This window comes from Lissotriton vulgaris, chromosome 4_1, assembly GCF_964263255.1.
Source record: "Lissotriton vulgaris chromosome 4_1, aLisVul1.2, whole genome shotgun sequence".
Classification (NCBI taxonomy): domain Eukaryota; kingdom Metazoa; phylum Chordata; class Amphibia; order Caudata; family Salamandridae; genus Lissotriton; species Lissotriton vulgaris.
In genome coordinates, this window is record NC_141691.1 from 391,608,243 (window position 1) to 391,627,841 (window position 19,599).

At 48.0% G+C, this 19,599-nt stretch overlaps 1 protein-coding gene across 3 annotated transcripts in view; it reads right to left on the reverse strand.

The window, feature by feature from the left end:
• HDX (highly divergent homeobox) overlaps window positions 1–19,599 on the reverse strand; it is a 249,858-nt gene that overhangs the window by 93,934 nt on the left and 136,325 nt on the right. For all 3 annotated transcript variants that reach the window (XM_086918767.1, XM_086918768.1, XM_086918769.1), the window contains one exon: window positions 3,687–3,766. In XM_086918767.1, the coding sequence (XP_086774893.1) occupies window positions 3,687–3,766 (80 nt within the window). The remainder of the gene's footprint in view (window positions 1–3,686; window positions 3,767–19,599) is intronic.

The window sequence follows — 19,599 nt, forward strand, 5'->3', positions numbered from 1 at the left end:
ACACACTGAACTGGCATACATCAGTCACCCCTCTAGCAGGGTGCACTATGCCAGTGGTGTGGGTACAGGTGCATGAGCCCCGTGCCCCTACAGTACCCGGAACCATTCCTGGGCACGGTAAGTGCAGTGATGCCATTAAGAGTATATGGTGCTGGGAGGTTGTCATTAAGAACTCCACAGCACCATAATGGCTACACTGAAGACTGACAAGTTTGATATCAAACTTCTCAGCACATTAAAACCACACTGATGCCAGTGTGGGATTTAATGCCAAATGCACTACAGAGGGCATCTTAGAGATACCCCCTGAAACCTAACCAACTCACAGTGACCTGACTGCGTGGCTACCAAGGCTGCCACCACCAGACATGTTTCTGGACTCCTGGGTCAAAAGCTTGCCGCTCTCGGGGGCCTGAAACAATGCACATCCTGGGGCAAGGTGCCAAGTCTCCTCCCCCAGGATGGGCAGGGGAAGCTTCAAAAGCATGCCGCCTTTTGTGAGCTTCCCCAGGCCAATTGCTGTACTCAGCAACTGGCCCCCACCGGTTCTGACCCCCACTCTGGCAGGAACACAGGCGGGAAACCCTAAGTGAGGAAAGGGGGGAGTGCCAGCCTGTGCCAACTCCACCCCTCAGGAGGGAGAGGCGAGGTGAAACACAACTCCGGGCTACCGCCAACTTGAGGATAGGGAGCCCTGCCCAATCACAGCTAGGCCCCTGCCCCCTCCCACAGGAGAGCAGCAGGATAGGGGGTGTATGCACCATAGATCAGTGACCCGTTGGTTCCTGCCATTGCCCTACCTGTAATTCCCCTAAATGTAGTATTTAAGGGTATCCTGAACCTTCCTTCCTCAGACCCCGATTCAAAAACAAGAAGAAGAACGAGGAACAAGAAGACCTGCCATGCAGTTGCTAACAAGAGGACGACACCAACTGACTTGGCCCCAGAACACTACAGGCCTGTTGATCCTTGAACCTGCTCCTGCTTAACCCCAGCGTCTTCTGCGGACAGCAATCTTGAAAACCCCAAAGGACCTGCCTGCCTTGCTCATCCAAAGACTGGGAGTCCCACGAACAGTGGTTTTGCTCAAACAACAAGAACCCCTGGTGCCAGCTAGGAACCACAAATCCAGCACACTCTGCACCCGCCAAGTCTGGCCTCTGCCTGAGCGGACAAAGACCACGAGGACTTCCCCGGCGACCGTGATCCAGAAGCCAGTGCCCAAAAACCCTCCTCAACGATCCCCATGACGCCTGCAGCCAGGGAACCCTCCAACCGCGACCTGCTGAGGGTAAGATTGCCCGACGTCCAAAGACACCCCTGCACCTGGCGCCCCACAGCCCCCTGTGCTTAACTTCTGGGTGTCCACCTATCCTCCAAGATCCCAACTTACCTCTCGAAGTGGTTGTCGCACCTGAAGAATCTCCGTCCCCGAGCCTGCAGCCTTTGTTCCATTTCCAAGTCTCCCATTCAATAACATTGAGCGCCCGATGGCTCAAAAGCACCCTGCACCCAGCAGCCCGACTGCCGCTGGAAGTGCAGCAACTACCCTACTCTACTTCCCCACGTGACCGGTGTAAGTGTCCAGGAGCTCAGCTCCCACAGCCGTGTTGCCTGCCTGCGAGCCCCCTATCCTTCATAGGATAACATTGGGCCTACTCTCTCTGCACGTCGCTGCCCCTGTGCCCCTGAGGGTATAACAACTGTACCTATCTGACTCTGGGGGACCCCTGAGTCTATGCCCAGAACCTTAACTCTGCCAGTCGAGTACTTTCCCAAAAGCCGATAACTCAATTTTCTTCCACAGGGTAACTGACTGGTTTCACTTGGAAATTCTTCAAAGTGTGGAGTTTTGAAACTTTAAAATATTCATCTAAAATCAGCCGAACAATGAATTCCGATTTACTCACCTGCTATCAGGAGAGATCCCAGTGCTGTACCTTTCATCCCAGCACTGAACCTGAAAAATAATTATAACCGTGATTTCCTGTTAACTCAATTTTCCTCTATAGGAAACCATTGCCTGGTTTTCACCAGAATTTTTTTTTTAAGTGTCCCGTTTCGAAAACGACAAATATTCCTTAAAAATCGCATATATGACTTAAACGCATTCTTTCAATTGTTTACAAGAGATACACCGGAGCTGGATCCAGGATCCAACACTGAGTAAGAAAAAGTAACAATAACATTACGTACCTGCAAAGAGAATTTCCTCCCATAGGATAACATTGGTGATTCTATGTGAAAAAGTTTTCAAGTGTAATTTTTTAAAATACAATAATATTCCTTAAAAGTCACAACTGTAACCAAAACGCTTTTACTCAATTGTTTACAGGAGATGTCCCAGGTCTGAATCTAGGATCCAGTCCTGTGGTTAGCAAAGTAATCCTTAAAGTAACTAATTGCATTTAACTAGAAATTCCCATTGACCTCAATGTTATATGGTGTTTGAAATTGTGTTGCCTATTGCAACGACTGTAACTATTGTACTCAAAAGTCTATTGCCTATTGGAAAAGTATTTAACTAAAGCAACTCATTCTGAGAAAGTATATTTTGATACCTTGTTGGTTCTAAAATAAAACTACTATATATTTTTATACAAACAATTGGCCTAGAGTTCAGTTTTTGAGACCATTTGCTGACAGTGTGTACAACAAATGCTTTACACTGTCCTCTGATACTGCCTTACTGCTCGACCAAGCTACCACTTTAGAGAGTAAGGTTATATCTAACTTTAGCCTCTGCCAAACCTTTAGGGACTGTGGACTCTGTGCACACTGTACCTTACTTTGGTCCAGTATATACAAAGCCAGTTTCTTACAGTCGATGTTTGCTCGGGGTCAGCATTGTGGGCGTCCCCGGGGTCTAGTTGTGGTGATAGGGGTGTTTGGTCTTCACCATGAAATTCCTTGTGGGATGTATGTTATGATGCTTGTGGGATGTATGAAAGGGGATCCTCATGTAAGGAATGTGGGGAAGGTGGTCCCTACAAAGGCTGGAGTGGGGATGGAGGTGCAGGTAATAGGTGTGTTGGCCTTATCCACTTTCTTCCTCGATTTAGGAAATCAGGCTTCATTTAATGCTTTCTGGAAAGAAAGCTGTCTTTTTGGTGGATGTGTGGCGGCTCTACGTGATGGAGCAATGATCCTTCCTGTCTGGAGATGAACGGCCAAATGTCTTTGACCAGTATCTGTCTCTTCTTGGAGCCGATGGATGGGTGGCTCGACCGTTTTGGTTGGACTGTGGTGGCGGCTGTTCTTGGGGCCAATGGAGGTTTCGGTGCTGGCGGGGTTAGGGTTTTGGTGTTGACAATTTCAGTGCCGATAATTTGTTTGAAGTTGAGTTGGTCGCAGTTGGGGGGTTTCAGCGCCGAGCCAGGGCTGGGGGGCTACATACGCAGTTGATGGTCAGTGCCTACCAATGGTTGATGGCAGTGGTGACCCACTGCAGTGTTTTAGATATTCTTGGGCCTTTTTGTGGCCTTTCGAGCAGGCCTGGTCAGTTTGGGAGATGTATCAGGAGGCGGAGGTTGTGTACGTGGATGCCCCAAAATATTGTGTTTCAGTATGTCGCAAAGTTAAAGTTTAAGGTTAAATCAATAACAATATTACATCATCTTTCATTCCCTCAGGGATAAGCTGCACAAAATATCAATAAAAGCTGTTTCCTAAGGAAAAATACATACCACTTTAATAGCTGGCATTGCATGCTTAATTTCTTCTTTTAAGTCAATGTCTTCACTTTGTCCAATATCACTAATTTCTTCTATAAAAAAGGAAACAAGAACACACAAGAAAATAATTTACAAATACTTAGGTCCTAATCTACTCATATGATATGCAACATGTTAGTAACTTCAAAACTGTACTAAAGCAGATAAGTCTTTGGTTTTATACACTGGGCGTAAGAAGGGCTTAATCACTTATGTGCAGTAATAAAGCAATGCATCAAATCATCTGTGCAACAATTAACATTGTCACAATTCCATACAACATGCCTTGTTTTAAGTTTTTGCCCAGTGGAGCTTTCAATAGTGAAAAGCGGAAGAAATGCATTCATCACATGATAGGAAATAGCCAATATTGTTTTTATCCAATAAAGATTTACTATAATAAAGCAAAGGAAGCTGTACTTATTACTGTCATTCACTACCAGCGTGCAAGGAATCAGATCCAGTATCTGCTAGTGGTAGAAGAGCGTGGGGACCAAGTTCATCAGTAAAGAACAAGCTACTTACCTTCAGTAACGCTCTTTCTGGGAGAGACGTGCTATAGCTGCAGAGTCCTCACATTTTTACTATTCCCGAGGTGTCAGACTGCATCCAGAAACTTTTCAACTGTACCTCTGCACGCTAGTAGGTGGCTCAGAGTGACTCCACACTCACGCCTTTCCGCTCTGGAGATGATGTGTTGTCCTATATTGGTGCCACTCCAGCACGCTGTAGGTTGCTTTAGAGACTGTGCGCGCCCCAGATGCAGACTCTCAAAAGCAAATTGTAGAGACCAGGGTGCAGATTACCAGACTTGGGATCTTATTAAAATATAGAAGCCAGAAACAGAACAAGGAAGTTGGGAGGGTCTGTGAGGAATCAGTGGCTATATAGTCTCTACCAGAAAGTGCATTACCGAAGTAACTTGTTCTTCTGATAGAGACTTCAAGCTGCAAATTTCTCAACTTTGAATAGGTACCAAAGCAGTACGCTTTGGGGGTGGGCCTGAGGATGGACTCAAACAGGAAAGTCCTGCAGGACTGGGCACCCAAAATGCCCCTCTCGGCGAACCAGACTATCCAGACAATAGTGCTTTGAGAATGTATGGAGGGACGCCATGCAGCCACCTGACGAATAGGACAGTAGTGCAACATGCAAACACATTGGTAGCAGCTTGGGCCATGGTAGAATAAGCATGCAGTTCTATCTTAGGCTGCACTTTAGTCACTGCTTAGAAGACCTTAATGCAAAGCATGACCCAACGGAATATGTTTCTCTTCTGCACAGCCTTGCTTTTTTTCGCCCCAAGAACCCCACAAAGGCTGATCATCCACGCAGTTCTCTATGGTATGAAGGCATGGTCCAAGTGATGGAGTCTCTCCTCCTCCTTAGAGGGGTGAGCTGTAAAACAAAAAATCGGCAAGGTGATGTTTTGATTGATGTGGAATGGTGTCACAATTTTAGGCAAGAAAGATTTCTGTATTCACAAAAATGGTTGACACACAGAGCTTGACGCTCACTCACATGCCACACCGATGATATGTTGACAAGTAATACAGTCTTCAGAGTGAGAATCTACAGGATGCAGATATGAAGTGGCTCGAAGGGAGTGTACAACAGAAACGCAAGGACCAAGTTAAAGACCTGCTGTGGCATGACAAAGGGAGATGGAGTAAACAAATGTTGCAATCTTTTCAAAAAGCGCATAACAACTATAGTCTTAAGCAAGGATGGCCGATCCGTCTCTCGGAAAAATGATGAAAGGTAACCTTTAACAATGCCCAGAGCAAAGTCGTCCCATGTTAGAGACAAAACAAATAACAAAATGTCAGATATTTTTGACTGAACAGGGTCGATCTGCCCGACACCGCACAAAGTCACAAATTTGTCCCAACCACAGGTATAGCCAGTTTTGGTCGAGGCTGCCAAGAGGAAATCAAAGACCTCCTGAGGAGGTCAAAGGTGATGAGCTGTCGCTGATTAATCGGTAAGCATGAAGGTGGAGACTGAGAAGGCCAGGGTGCTGAACTCTGCCCTGCTGTTGCAACAGAAGAACCTCCAGGAGGGGCAGCCTGATCAAAGAACTGATGCTCAAGCACAGAGTTCTGGGCACCATACACTGTATGCACCAGGGTAACTTGGGCTTGGTCAGCCCTGGTCTACCTAAGAACTTGGAACAGGAGTAGCATTGTCAGAAACTTATACAGGAGTCTTGAGTTCCACTCAAGACAGATCACGCCTCTGAGTGAGAGAAAACTTGGAAAGTCCATCTTGCGGAAGTGCTGATATTGTGTGTTCGCAGCAATGGCAAACAGATAAGAGCCAAGGTTCACCCGCATTCATGGAAGAGACCTTGCACCACCTGCCTGTGTAACTGCCACTGGTGACCCAGTAGGCACCTACAGCTAAGATCATCTGCCCTGGCATTTAACAATCCTGCCAAATGGGTTTCCACTAGGAAAATTCCTTGTTGATCCAACAATTTCCAGGGGTGCAGGGCCTCCTTGCACAGGGTCTGTGACTCCCTCCCCATTTGTCCCGCTTGTTGCAGTTCCACATGACGGTGGTGATGCCCATGAGCACCTGTACTAGCCTCCCTATGAGGATGGAAGGAAGGCTTTCAACGGCAATTGGACGACCCTCAACCCTGAAAGGGTGATATGGAGCCGGGTCTCTGCTAGAGACCAGAGCACTCTGATCTCCATCTCTCCGAGATGGCCACTCCAACCCAGAAGCGATGCATCGGTCACCACTGTCAGCTCTAGGTGGGGAGGGGAGAGGGGTCAGCCACTACCCAATAATGGTCCAATAACAACTACTTCAGGTACTTTGCACTCTCTATTCGAAATCTTAACATAGTCAGAGAGGTCCCTCCTTGATGATGGGCCCACTGAGACTTCAGACCCCACTGCAGAGCATTCATATGCCACCTGACGTGCTTGGCCATCAGTCGATACAAAAGGGACGGAGCGGAGTCCAAGCAGCCTCAGAGTCGACCTCACTGGAATTCAGGGCTGAAGCCGAAAGTTTGGGACCATAGCCTGGACTCTTTCCTGGGGGAAAGGCACAACACCAAACTGTGTACAGAATTGCTCTGAAGAAGGGGTGTGTCTGAGAAGGAGTCATGTGTGACTTCGGCACGTTGATAGTCAACCCCAAAGATGACAGGGGGTTCAACATAGTCTGAAGATGGTTTATGACTGCCTGGAGTGAGTCTGCCTTAAACAGCAAGTCGTTGAGGTAGGGAAAGCCTGGGACCCTTAAAATCCGAAGATAAGTTGCTACCACCACTTTTGTGAACACCTGAGACTAAAAGAGAGCACAGCAAACCAAACGTGCTCCTGTCCCACCACAAACCGGAGGTACCACTGATGGACCAGCAGGACAGGTATATGGAAATAGGCGTCCTGCAGGTTCACCACCACTATCCAATCTCCAGGGTCAAGGCAAGACAGGATCTGGGCCAGTGTTAGAAATTTAGAGTTTTTACTTCCGGCGGAAGACGTTGAAAGAGCGCATGCCCATGAGGGGGCTAATGGACATCACCTGAAAAAACCGGTGGAACACAGAAAACCTGGTGGCAAGTTGCGACACAGGTGCCAATGGCCACCCCCAATGAAATCAGTAGTGTCCAAGCCACAATAAATTGTGGACTTGGCCTTTTTTGACCATCCTGTATGGCCTGGGCAAGAACCAGCTGCAGCTTGTCAGGGAAACCTAGGCAGACTTGAGCCACCAAATCCTAAAGTGAGTGAGAACTGTGCCCCAAGTAGCTGGTGTTTTACCGGCCTAAGCACCAAGCTGGAGGATGAGAAAACTCTCTTCCGGAACGTCTCCAACCGTTTGGACTCCCTATCGGGGCAGGGAGCAGGGGAATGTGGAGAAGTAGAGAGGAATATGTAGGGGATTTTCCAGATTTAAGAAATAAACCCTCAAATGCCACAAATATTAGTCCAAACCTTGATTGAAATTGGTGTTCATTTTTATTCTGATACTTCATTTTTCTACTTCTAGCCAACACGTGTTTCCTCTTTTACCAGACTTCATCAGGGCTAGAAACCATATGGTAAAACCATTAATTTGCAAAGCAAATTGTCGAACACCTCTATATATATTTAATATTTAGGACTCAACGTCCAGAGACTTAACAACCCTCTAGAAATCAGTTGCTCAAGAGGAACATACTGAGACAGGATAATAATATTAAGTAAAAAGTCCAAAAGTAGCGCATTTTATATAGGTTTATTAAAAAAAGGCAGAGAATCTTGCAACCCGGACAAGAGCTGGAGAGGGCCAAATCAGTGTGGCGATCAAGAAGGTCCACACCACTGAACGGTAGATCTCTGAGGTGCACCCCAAATATGTTCCGGGAAACGACTGTCGCGGAGCCATGCATGGCTGCACGAAGCCACAGATCGAGCAAGAGCTCGTCCCACAGAGTCAGTGGTATCAAGGGGAGAACGGAGTGAAAATTACGCCAATCCCCTGCCATCAGCAGAAGCCGAAGCAACTTTGATCGTGGCTCCTCTGGAACAGAAGGGAGAAGGTTCTCTCCCAAGTCCCAAAGGGTTGAAGAGGCACGTGCGAACACACATGCAATATTCAATGCGCGGATACTAATACTGGTAGAGGCAAAAAGCTGGTGAGCACACGAGTCCAGCCATCTAGATTCCCTAGTGGGAGGTAATAATGGCAAGGCGGAGGAAGACTGTAAGTCAAAGGGTGCCTGAACAATGAGTCCCTGAGCCGTAAGGTGACTGGACAGGCAGAGTGGATCACCTGGAGCAGGACGGTGCCTACGAGCAATAGCCCGATCAACTGGATCACCAAAAGAGGGCCTAGCCCATGTGCCATGCAAAATGTCAGAAAAAGATCAGCCAAATGACAGGCCAAGGAGCTGCTGGTTTTACAGGATCCGCGTTGGGACGCGGAAAAGGAAAAAACTGGCGTCAGCATGCCGGGAGGGGCATATATCGCTCCGCAGATGTCATGTCCATGGATGACGTCAGGGCACAGGCATGTAGCACTGCACCCCGGCGCGCAGAGGTGCTGGTGCAGAAAGTTTTCCGGATATAGTCTGATGCCTGGGGATATTCTAAGTTAAGGAATCTGCAGCTAGAGGTCTCTACCAGATATCATGGCTCAAGTTTCTGAAAGTGTGTACTTTACAGCTGTGTGCAGGTAGAAAAACTGAAACAATATTCTGTTTAGGTGTGTGTATGTTTACAAAATAATATAAAGAAAAAAAACATGAAATTAAAGAATAAATTGGTGCAGACACTAGCATATTAGCCCTGGTACTGAAGACAACATCTTTTTAGGCGAAAGTGGAAATGTGCAAGATTAAAATGCTATCACTCACAGTGAAGACAGCCAACAGTTGAAGCAGGCTAACAAACTGTAACACAACGGTTGTGGAAGGCAGTAAAATGTGAATGTCACCGAAGATATCTGACCAAAAGCTTTTCTATGTTTAAAAGTTTTTTTATTCTGATTTGTTTTAAAACATGCGCTTGGATACAGTGCAAAAGCTTTGTACTACACCTGCCTACCGCACTCCAGATGTTCCTCGGCGCAAAGCTTTGGGTACTGTAAGATCAGTGTCTAAGAACAAGAACTATTCAGAAAAGGGGGTGGTGATGAACAGAGTGTCTGAATGAAGCAGACCACTCTTACCCAGTCCAAAGATCAGGGCTTGATCCATCACCGTTATTTATCTCACTGCACCATCCCAGCTCAGAACCTGGCTATATGCAAATCAGTCTGTCCCTGGCCCAGTGCATCATGGGAACAGGGCAGACTAAACTACCAAGCCAATTCTTCACCAGAAAAGAGACAAGCTACCGGGGACCGGTTTCTGGCATTTCAGCCGTCTTCGGCCCAGCTTGCTTGAATCCTGATGGTGCAGTGAGAAAGGGACTCATGTCTGAGTATACCCTGCCACACCTATAGTGGCCAAAAACGATTCAGAAAAGGGGGTGGTGATGAACAGAGTGTCTGAATGAAGCAGACCACTCTTACCCAGTCCAAAGATCAGGGCTTGATCCATCACCGTTATTTATCTCACTGCACCATCCCAGCTCAGAACCTGGCTATATGCAAATCAGTCTGTCCCTGGCCCAGTGCATCATGGGAACAGGGCAGACTAAACTACCAAGCCAATTCTTCACCAGAAAGGAGACAAGCTACCGGGGACCGGTTTCTGGCATTTCAGCCGTCTTCGGCCCAGCTTGCTTGAATCCTGATGGTGCAGTGAGAAAGGGACTCATGTCTGAGTATACCCTGCCACACCTATAGTGGCCAAAAACGATTCAGAAAAGGGGGTGGTGATGAACAGAGTGTCTGAATGAAGCAGACCACTCTTACCCAGTCCAAAGATCAGGGCTTGATCCATCACCGTTATTTATCTCACTGCACCATCCCAGCTCAGAACCTGGCTATATGCAAATCAGTCTGTCCCTGGCCCAGTGCATCATGGGAACAGGGCAGACTAAACTACCAAGCCAATTCTTCACCAGAAAGGAGACAAGCTACCGGGGACCGGTTTCTGGCATTTCAGCCGTCTTCGGCCCAGCTTGCTTGAATCCTGATGGTGCAGTGAGAAAGGGACTCATGTCTGAGTATACCCTGCCACACCTATAGTGGCCAAAAACGATTCAGAAAAGGGGGTGGTGATGAACAGAGTGTCTGAATGAAGCAGACCACTCTTACCCAGTCCAAAGATCAGGGCTTGATCCATCACCGTTATTTATCTCACTGCACCATCCCAGCTCAGAACCTGGCTATATGCAAATCAGTCTGTCCCTGGCCCAGTGCATCATGGGAACAGGGCAGACTAAACTACCAAGCCAATTCTTCACCAGAAAGGAGACAAGCTACCGGGGACCGGTTTCTGGCATTTCAGCCGTCTTCGGCCCAGCATGCTTGAATCCTGATGGTGCAGTGAGAAAGGGACTCATGTCTGAGTATACCCTGCCACACCTATAGTGGCCAAAAACGATTCAGAAAAGGGGGTGGTGATGAACAGAGTGTCTGAATGAAGCAGACCACTCTTACCCAGTCCAAAGATCAGGGCTTGATCCATCACCGTTATTTATCTCACTGCACCATCCCAGCTCAGAACCTGGCTATATGCAAATCAGTCTGTCCCTGGCCCAGTGCATCATGGGAACAGGGCAGACTAAACTACCAAGCCAATTCTTCACCAGAAAGGAGACAAGCTACCGGGGACCGGTTTCTGGCATTTCAGCCGTCTTCGGCCCAGCTTGCTTGAATCCTGATGGTGCAGTGAGAAAGGGACTCATGTCTGAGTATACCCTGCCACACCTATAGTGGCCAAAAACGATTCAGAAAAGGGGGTGGTGATGAACAGAGTGTCTGAATGAAGCAGACCACTCTTACCCAGTCCAAAGATCAGGGCTTGATCCATCACCGTTATTTATCTCACTGCACCATCCCAGCTCAGAACCTGGCTATATGCAAATCAGTCTGTCCCTGGCCCAGTGCATCATGGGAACAGGGCAGACTAAACTACCAAGCCAATTCTTCACCAGAAAGGAGACAAGCTACCGGGGACCGGTTTCTGGCATTTCAGCCGTCTTCGGCCCAGCTTGCTTGAATCCTGATGGTGCAGTGAGAAAGGGACTCATGTCTGAGTATACCCTGCCACACCTATAGTGGCCAAAAACGATTCAGAAAAGGGGGTGGTGATGAACAGAGTGTCTGAATGAAGCAGACCACTCTTACCCAGTCCAAAGATCAGGGCTTGATCCATCACCGTTATTTATCTCACTGCACCATCCCAGCTCAGAACCTGGCTATATGCAAATCAGTCTGTCCCTGGCCCAGTGCATCATGGGAACAGGGCAGACTAAACTACCAAGCCAATTCTTCACCAGAAAGGAGACAAGCTACCGGGGACCGGTTTCTGGCATTTCAGCCGTCTTCGGCCCAGCTTGCTTGAATCCTGATGGTGCAGTGAGAAAGGGACTCATGTCTGAGTATACCCTGCCACACCTATAGTGGCCAAAAACGATTCAGAAAAGGGGGTGGTGATGAACAGAGTGTCTGAATGAAGCAGACCACTCTTACCCAGTCCAAAGATCAGGGCTTGATCCATCACCGTTATTTATCTCACTGCACCATCCCAGCTCAGAACCTGGCTATATGCAAATCAGTCTGTCCCTGGCCCAGTGCATCATGGGAACAGGGCAGACTAAACTACCAAGCCAATTCTTCACCAGAAAGGAGACAAGCTACCGGGGACCGGTTTCTGGCATTTCAACCCTTGTTGTAAATATTTTTGTCCACCCTAAGCGTGGAAGGGTATTCTCAGATGTGAGACCCTTGCTCATTGCACCATCAGGATTCAAGCAAACCGGGCCGAAGACGGCTGTAATGCCAGAAACCGGTCCCCGGGAGCTTGTTTCCTTCCCAGTGTAAGAATTGGCTTTTGTAGTTTGGCTTGCCCTGTTCCCATCATGCACTGGGACAGGAACAGACTAATTTGCATACAGCCAGGTTCTGAAACTGGGATGGTGCAGTGAGCTAAAAAACGGTGTTGGACCTTCAGAGTGAGAATCTACAGGATGCAGATATGAAGTGGCTCGAAGGGAGTGTACAACAGAAACGCAAGGACCAAGTTAAAGACCTGCTGTGGCATGACAAAGGGAGATGGAGTAAACAAATGTTGCAATCTTTTCAAAAAGCGCATAACAACTATAGTCTTAAGCAAGGATGGCCGATCCGTCTCTCGGAAAAATGCTGAAAGGTAACCTTTAACAATGCCCAGAGCAAAGTCGTCCCATGTTAGAGACAAAACAAATAACAAAATGTCAGATATTTTTGACTGAACAGGGTCGATCTGCCCGACACCGCACAAAGTCACAAATTTGTCCCAACCACAGGTTTAGCCAGTTTTGGTCGAGGCTGCCAAGAGGAAATCAAAGACCTCCTGAGGAGGTCAAAGGTGATGAGCTGTCGCTGATTAATCGGTAAGCATGAAGGTGGAGACTGAGAAGGCCAGGGTGCTGAACTCTGCCCTGCTGTTGCAACAGAAGAACCTCCAGGAGGGGCAGCCTGATCAAAGAACTGATGCTCAAGCACAGAGTTCTGGGCACCATACACTGTATGCACCAGGGTAACTTGGGCTTGGTCAGCCCTGGTCTACCTAAGAACTTGGAACAGGAGTAGCATTGTCAGAAACTTATACAGGAGTCTTGAGTTCCACTCAAGACAGATCACGCCTCTGAGTGAGAGAAAACTTGGAAAGTCCATCTTGCGGAAGTGCTGATATTGTGTGTTCGCAGCAATGGCAAACAGATAAGAGCCAAGGTTCACCCGCATTCATGGAAGAGACCTTGCACCACCTGCCTGTGTAACTGCCACTGGTGACCCAGTAGGCACCTACAGCTAAGATCATCTGCCCTGGCATTTAACAATCCTGCCAAATGGGTTTCCACTAGGAAAATTCCTTGTTGATCCAACAATTTCCAGGGGTGCAGGGCCTCCTTGCACAGGGTCTGTGACTCCCTCCCCATTTGTCCCGCTTGTTGCAGTTCCACATGACGGTGGTGATGCCCATGAGCACCTGTACTAGCCTCCCTATGAGGATGGAAGGAAGGCTTTCAACTGCAATTGGACGACCCTCAACCCTGAAAGGGTGATATGGAGCCGGGTCTCTGCTAGAGACCAGAGCACTCTGATCTCCATCTCTCCGAGATGGCCACTCCAACCCAGAAGCGATGCATCGGTCACCACTGTCAGCTCTAGGTGGGGAGGGGAGAGGGGTCAGCCACTACCCAATAATGGTCCAGTAACAACTACTTCAGGTACTTTGCACTCTCTATTCGAAATCTTAACATAGTCAGAGAGGTCCCTCCTTGATGATGGGCCCAGTGAGACTTCAGACCCCACTGCAGAGCATTCATATGCCACCTGACGTGCTTGGCCATCAGTCGATACAAAAGGGACGGAGCGGAGTCCAAGCAGCCTCAGAGTCGACCTCACTGGAATTCAGGGCTGAAGCCGAAAGTTTGGGACCATAGCCTGGACTCTTTCCTGGGGGAAAGGCACAACACCAAACTGTGTACAGAATTGCTCTGAAGAAGGGGTGTGTCTGAGAAGGAGTCATGTGTGACTTCGGCACGTTGATAGTCAACCCCAAAGATGACAGGGGGTTCAACATAGTCTGAAGATGGTTTATGACTGCCTGGAGTGAGTCCGCCTTAAACAGCAAGTCGTTGAGGTAGGGAAAGCCTGGGACCCTTAAAATCCGAAGATAAGTTGCTACCACCACTTTTGTGAACACCTGAGACTAAAAGAGAGCACAGCAAACCAAACGTGCTCCTGTCCCACCACAAACCGGAGGTACCACTGATGGACCAGCAGGACAGGTATATGGAAATAGGCGTCCTGCAGGTTCACCACCACTATCCAATCTCCAGGGTCAAGGCAAGACAGGATCTGGGCCAGTGTTAGAAATTTAGAGTTTTTACTTCCGGCGGAAGACGTTGAAAGAGCGCATGCCCATGAGGGGGCTAATGGACATCACCTGAAAAAACCGGTGGAACACAGAAAACCTGGTGGCAAGTTGCGACACAGGTGCCAATGGCCACCCCCAATGAAATCAGTAGTGTCCAAGCCACAATAAATTGTGGACTTGGCCTTTTTTGACCATCCTGTATGGCCTGGGCAAGAACCAGCTGCAGCTTGTCAGGGAAACCTAGGCAGACTTGAGCCACCAAATCCTAAAGTGAGTGAGAACTGTGCCCCAAGTAGCTGGTGTTTTACCGGCCTAAGCACCAAGCTGGAGGATGAGAAAACTCTCTTCCGGAACGTCTCCAACCGTTTGGACTCCCTATCGGGGCAGGGAGCAGGGGAATGTGAAGAAGTAGAGAGGAATATGTAGGGGATTTTCCAGATTTAAGAAATAAACCCTCAAATGCCACAAATATTAGTCCAAACCTTGATTGAAATTGGTGTTCATTTTTATTCTGATACTTCATTTTTCTACTTCTAGCCAACACGTGTTTCCTCTTTTACCAGACTTCATCAGGGCTAGAAACCATATGGTAAAACCATTAATTTGCAAAGCAAATTGTCGAACACCTCTATATATATTTAATATTTAGGACTCAACGTCCAGAGACTTAACAACCCTCTAGAAATCAGTTGCTCAAGAGGAACATACTGAGACAGGATAATAATATTAAGTAAAAAGTCCAAAAGTAGCGCATTTTATATAGGTTTATTAAAAAAAGGCAGAGAATCTTGCAACCCGGACAAGAGCTGGAGAGGGCCAAATCAGTGTGGCGATCAAGAAGGTCCACACCACTGAACGGTAGATCTCTGAGGTGCACCCCAAATATGTTCCGGGAAACGACTGTCGCGGAGCCGTGCATGGCTGCACGAAGCCACAGATCGAGCAAGAGCTCGTCCCACAGAGTCAGTGGTATCAAGGGGAGAACGGAGTGAAAATTACGCCAATCCCCTGCCATCAGCAGAAGCCGAAGCAACTTTGATCGTGGCTCCTCTGGAACAGAAGGGAGAAGGTTCTCTCCCAAGTCCCAAAGGGTTGAAGAGGCACGTGCGAACACACATGCAATATTCAATGCGCGGATACTAATACTGGTAGAGGCAAAAAGCTGGTGAGCACACGAGTCCAGCCATCTAGATTCCCTAGTGGGAGGTAATAATGGCAAGGCGGAGGAAGACTGTAAGTCAAAGGGTGCCTGAACAATGAGTCCCTGAGCCGTAGGGTGACTGGACAGGCAGAGTGGATCACCTGGAGCAGGACGGTGCCTACGAGCAATAGCCCGATCAACTGGATCACCAAAAGAGGGCCTAGCCCATGTGCCATGCAAAATGTCAGAAAAAGATCAGCCAAATGACAGGCCAAGGAGCTGCTGGTTTTACAGGATCCGCGTTGGGACGCGGAAAAGGAAAAAACTGGCGTCAGCATGCCGGGAGGGGCATATATCGCTCCGCAGATGTCATGTCCATGGATGACGTCAGGGCACAGGCATGTAGCACTGCACCCCGGCGCGCAGAGGTGCTGGTGCAGAAAGTTTTCCGGATATAGTCTGATGCCTGGGGATATTCTAAGTTAAGGAATCTGCAGCTAGAGGTCTCTACCAGATATCATGGCTCAAGTTTCTGAAAGTGTGTACTTTACAGCTGTGTGCAGGTAGAAAAACTGAAACAATATTCTGTTTAGGTGTGTGTATGTTTACAAAATAATATAAAGAAAAAAAACATGAAATTAAAGAATAAATGGGTGCAGACACTAGCATATTAGCCCTGGTACTGAAGACAACATCTTTTTAGGCGAAAGTGGAAATGTGCAAGATTAAAATGCTATCACTCACAGTGAAGACAGCCAACAGTTGAAGCAGGCTAACAAACTGTAACACAACGGTTGTGGAAGGCAGTAAAATGTGAATGTCACCGAAGATATCTGACCAAAAGCTTTTCTATGTTTAAAAGTTTTTTTATTCTGATTTGTTTTAAAACATGCGCTTGGATACAGTGCAAAAGCTTTGTACTACACCTGCCTACCGCACTCCAGATGTTCCTCGGCGCAAAGCTTTGGGTACTGTAAGATCAGTGTCTAAGAACAAGAACTATTCAGAAAAGGGGGTGGTGATGAACAGAGTGTCTGAATGAAGCAGACCACTCTTACCCAGTCCAAAGATCAGGGCTTGATCCATCACCGTTATTTATCTCACTGCACCATCCCAGCTCAGAACCTGGCTATATGCAAATCAGTCTGTCCCTGGCCCAGTGCATCATGGGAACAGGGCAGACTAAACTACCACGCCAATTCTTCACCAGAAAGGAGACAAGCTACCGAGGACAGGTTTCTGGCATTTCAGCCGTCTTCGGCCCAGCTTGCTTGAATCCTGATGGTGCAGTGAGAAAGGGACTCATGTCTGAGTATACCCTGCCACACCTATAGTGGCCAAAAACGATTCAGAAAAGGGGGTGGTGATGAACAGAGTGTCTGAATGAAGCAGACCACTCTTACCCAGTCCAAAGATCAGGGCTTGATCCATCACCGTTATTTATCTCACTGCACCATCCCAGCTCAGAACCTGGCTATATGCAAATCAGTCTGTCCCTGGCCCAGTGCATCATGGGAACAGGGCAGACTAAACTACCAAGCCAATTCTTCACCAGAAAGGAGACAAGCTACCGGGGACCGGTTTCTGGCATTTCAGCCGTCTTCGGCCCAGCTTGCTTGAATCCTGATGGTGCAATGAGAAAGGGACTCATGTCTGAGTATACCCTGCCACACCTATAGTGGCCAAAAACGATTCAGAAAAGGGGGTGGTGATGAACAGAGTGTCTGAATGAAGCAGACCACTCTTACCCAGTCCAATGATCAGGGCTTGATCCATCACCGTTATTTATCTCACTGCACCATCCCAGCTCAGAACCTGGCTATATGCAAATCAGTCTGTCCCTGGCCCAGTGCATCATGGGAACAGGGCAGACTAAACTACCAAGCCAATTCTTCACCAGAAAGGAGACAAGCTACCGGGGACCGGTTTCTGGCATTTCAGCCGTCTTCGGCCCAGCTTGCTTGAATCCTGATGGTGCAGTGAGAAAGGGACTCATGTCTGAGTATACCCTGCCACACCTATAGTGGCCAAAAACGATTCAGAAAAGGGGGTGGTGATGAACAGAGTGTCTGAATGAAGCAGACCACTCTTACCCAGTCCAAAGATCAGGGCTTGATCCATCACCGTTATTTATCTCACTGCACCATCCCAGCTCAGAACCTGGCTATATGCAAATCAGTCTGTCCCTGGCCCAGTGCATCATGGGAACAGGGCAGACTAAACTACCAAGCCAATTCTTCACCAGAAAGGAGACAAGCTACTGGGGACCGGTTTCTGGCATTTCAACCCTTGTTGTAAATATTTTTGTCCACCCTAAGCGTGGAAGGGTATTCTCAGATGTGAGACCCTTGCTCATTGCACCATCAGGATTCAAGCAAACCGGGCCGAAGACGGCTGTAATGCCAGAAACCGGTCCCCGGGAGCTTGTTTCCTTCCCAGTGTAAGAATTGGCTTTTGTAGTTTGGCTTGCCCTGTTCCCATCATGCACTGGGACAGGAACAGACTAATTTGCATACAGCCAGGTTCTGAAACTGGGATGGTGCAGTGAGCTAAAAAACGGTGTTGGACCTAGCCCTGATCTCTTGACTGGGTGAGAGCTTTCTGCTTAATTCAGAGACTCTGTACCTCACCACCCCTTGTTGTAAATATTTTTGTCCACCCTAAGCGTGGAAGGGTATTCTCAGATGTGAGACCCTTGCTCATTGCACCATCAGGATTCAAGCAAACCGGGCCGAAGACGGCTGTAATGCCAGAAACCGGTCCCCGGGAGCTTGTTTCCTTCCCAGTGTAAGAATTGGCTTTTGTAGTTTGGTTTGCCCTGTTCCCATCATGCACTGGGACAGGAACAGACTAATTTGCATACAGCCAGGTTCTGAAACTGGGATGGTGCAGTGAGCTAAAAAACGGTGTTGGACCTAGCCCTGATCTCTTGACTGGGTGAGAGCTTTCTGCTTAATTCAGAGACTCTGTCCCTCACCACCCCTTGTTGTAAATATTTTTGTCCACCCTAAGCGTGGAAGGGTATTCTCAGATGTGAGACCCTTGCTCATTGCACCATCAGGATTCAAGCAAACCGGGCCGAAGACGGCTGTAATGCCAGAAACCGGTCCCCGGGAGCTTGTTTCCTTCCCAGTGTAAGAATTGGCTTTTGTAGTTTGGTTTGCCCTGTTCCCATCATGCACTGGGACAGGAACAGACTAATTTGCATACAGCCAGGTTCTGAAACTGGGATGGTGCAGTGAGCTAAAAAACGGTGTTGGACCCAGCCCTGATCTCTTGACTGGGTGAGAGCTTTCTGCTTAATTCAGAGACTCTGTCCCTCACCACCCCTTGTTGTAAATATTTTTGTCCACCCTAAGCGTGGAAGGGTATTCTCAGATGTGAGACCCTTGCTCATTGCACCATCAGGATTCAAGCAAACCGGGCCGAAGACGGCTGTAATGCCAGAAACCGGTCCCCGGGAGCTTGTTTCCTTCCCAGTGTAAGAATTGGCTTTTGTAGTTTGGTTTGCCCTGTTCCCATCATGCACTGGGACAGGAACAGACTAGTTTGCATACAGCCAGGTTCTGAAACTGGGATGGTGCAGTGAGCTAAAAAACGGTGTTGGACCTAGCCCTGATCTCTTGACTGGGTGAGAGCTTTCTGCTTAATTCAGAGACTCTGTCCCTCACCACCCCTTGTTGTAAATATTTTTGTCCACCCTAAGCGTGGAAGGGTATTCTCAGATGTGAGACCCTTGCTCATTGCACCATCAGGATTCAAGCAAACCGGGCCGAAGACGGCTGTAATGCCAGAAACCGGTCCCCGGGAGCTTGTTTCCTTCCCAGTGTAAGAATTGGCTTTTGTAGTTTGGTTTGCCCTGTTCCCATCATGCACTGGGACAGGAACAGACTAATTTGCATACAGCCAGGTTCTGAAACTGGGATGGTGCAGTGAGCTAAAAAACGGTGTTGGACCTAGCCCTGATCTCTTGACTGGGTGAGAGCTTTCTGCTTAATTCAGAGACTCTGTCCCTCACCACCCCTTGTTGTAAATAAGAACAAGAACTAGTCACCTTCTTTTTGTTTCGTTTTCTACCAGGTTCAAGTGTCTATATGTCCACATTCATTTAAAAAGTCAAGATTCTCCGTACCAGCAAACCCTCCCAGTCATACCTATAGTCCTAAATGCCAGGAAAAAAGATGACCCCAATAACAGGGCTGTTGCAAAAAGAAGGTTTACAAGTTCATCCTCATTTGGGTGACTGACTCATTAACAGGCAGGCA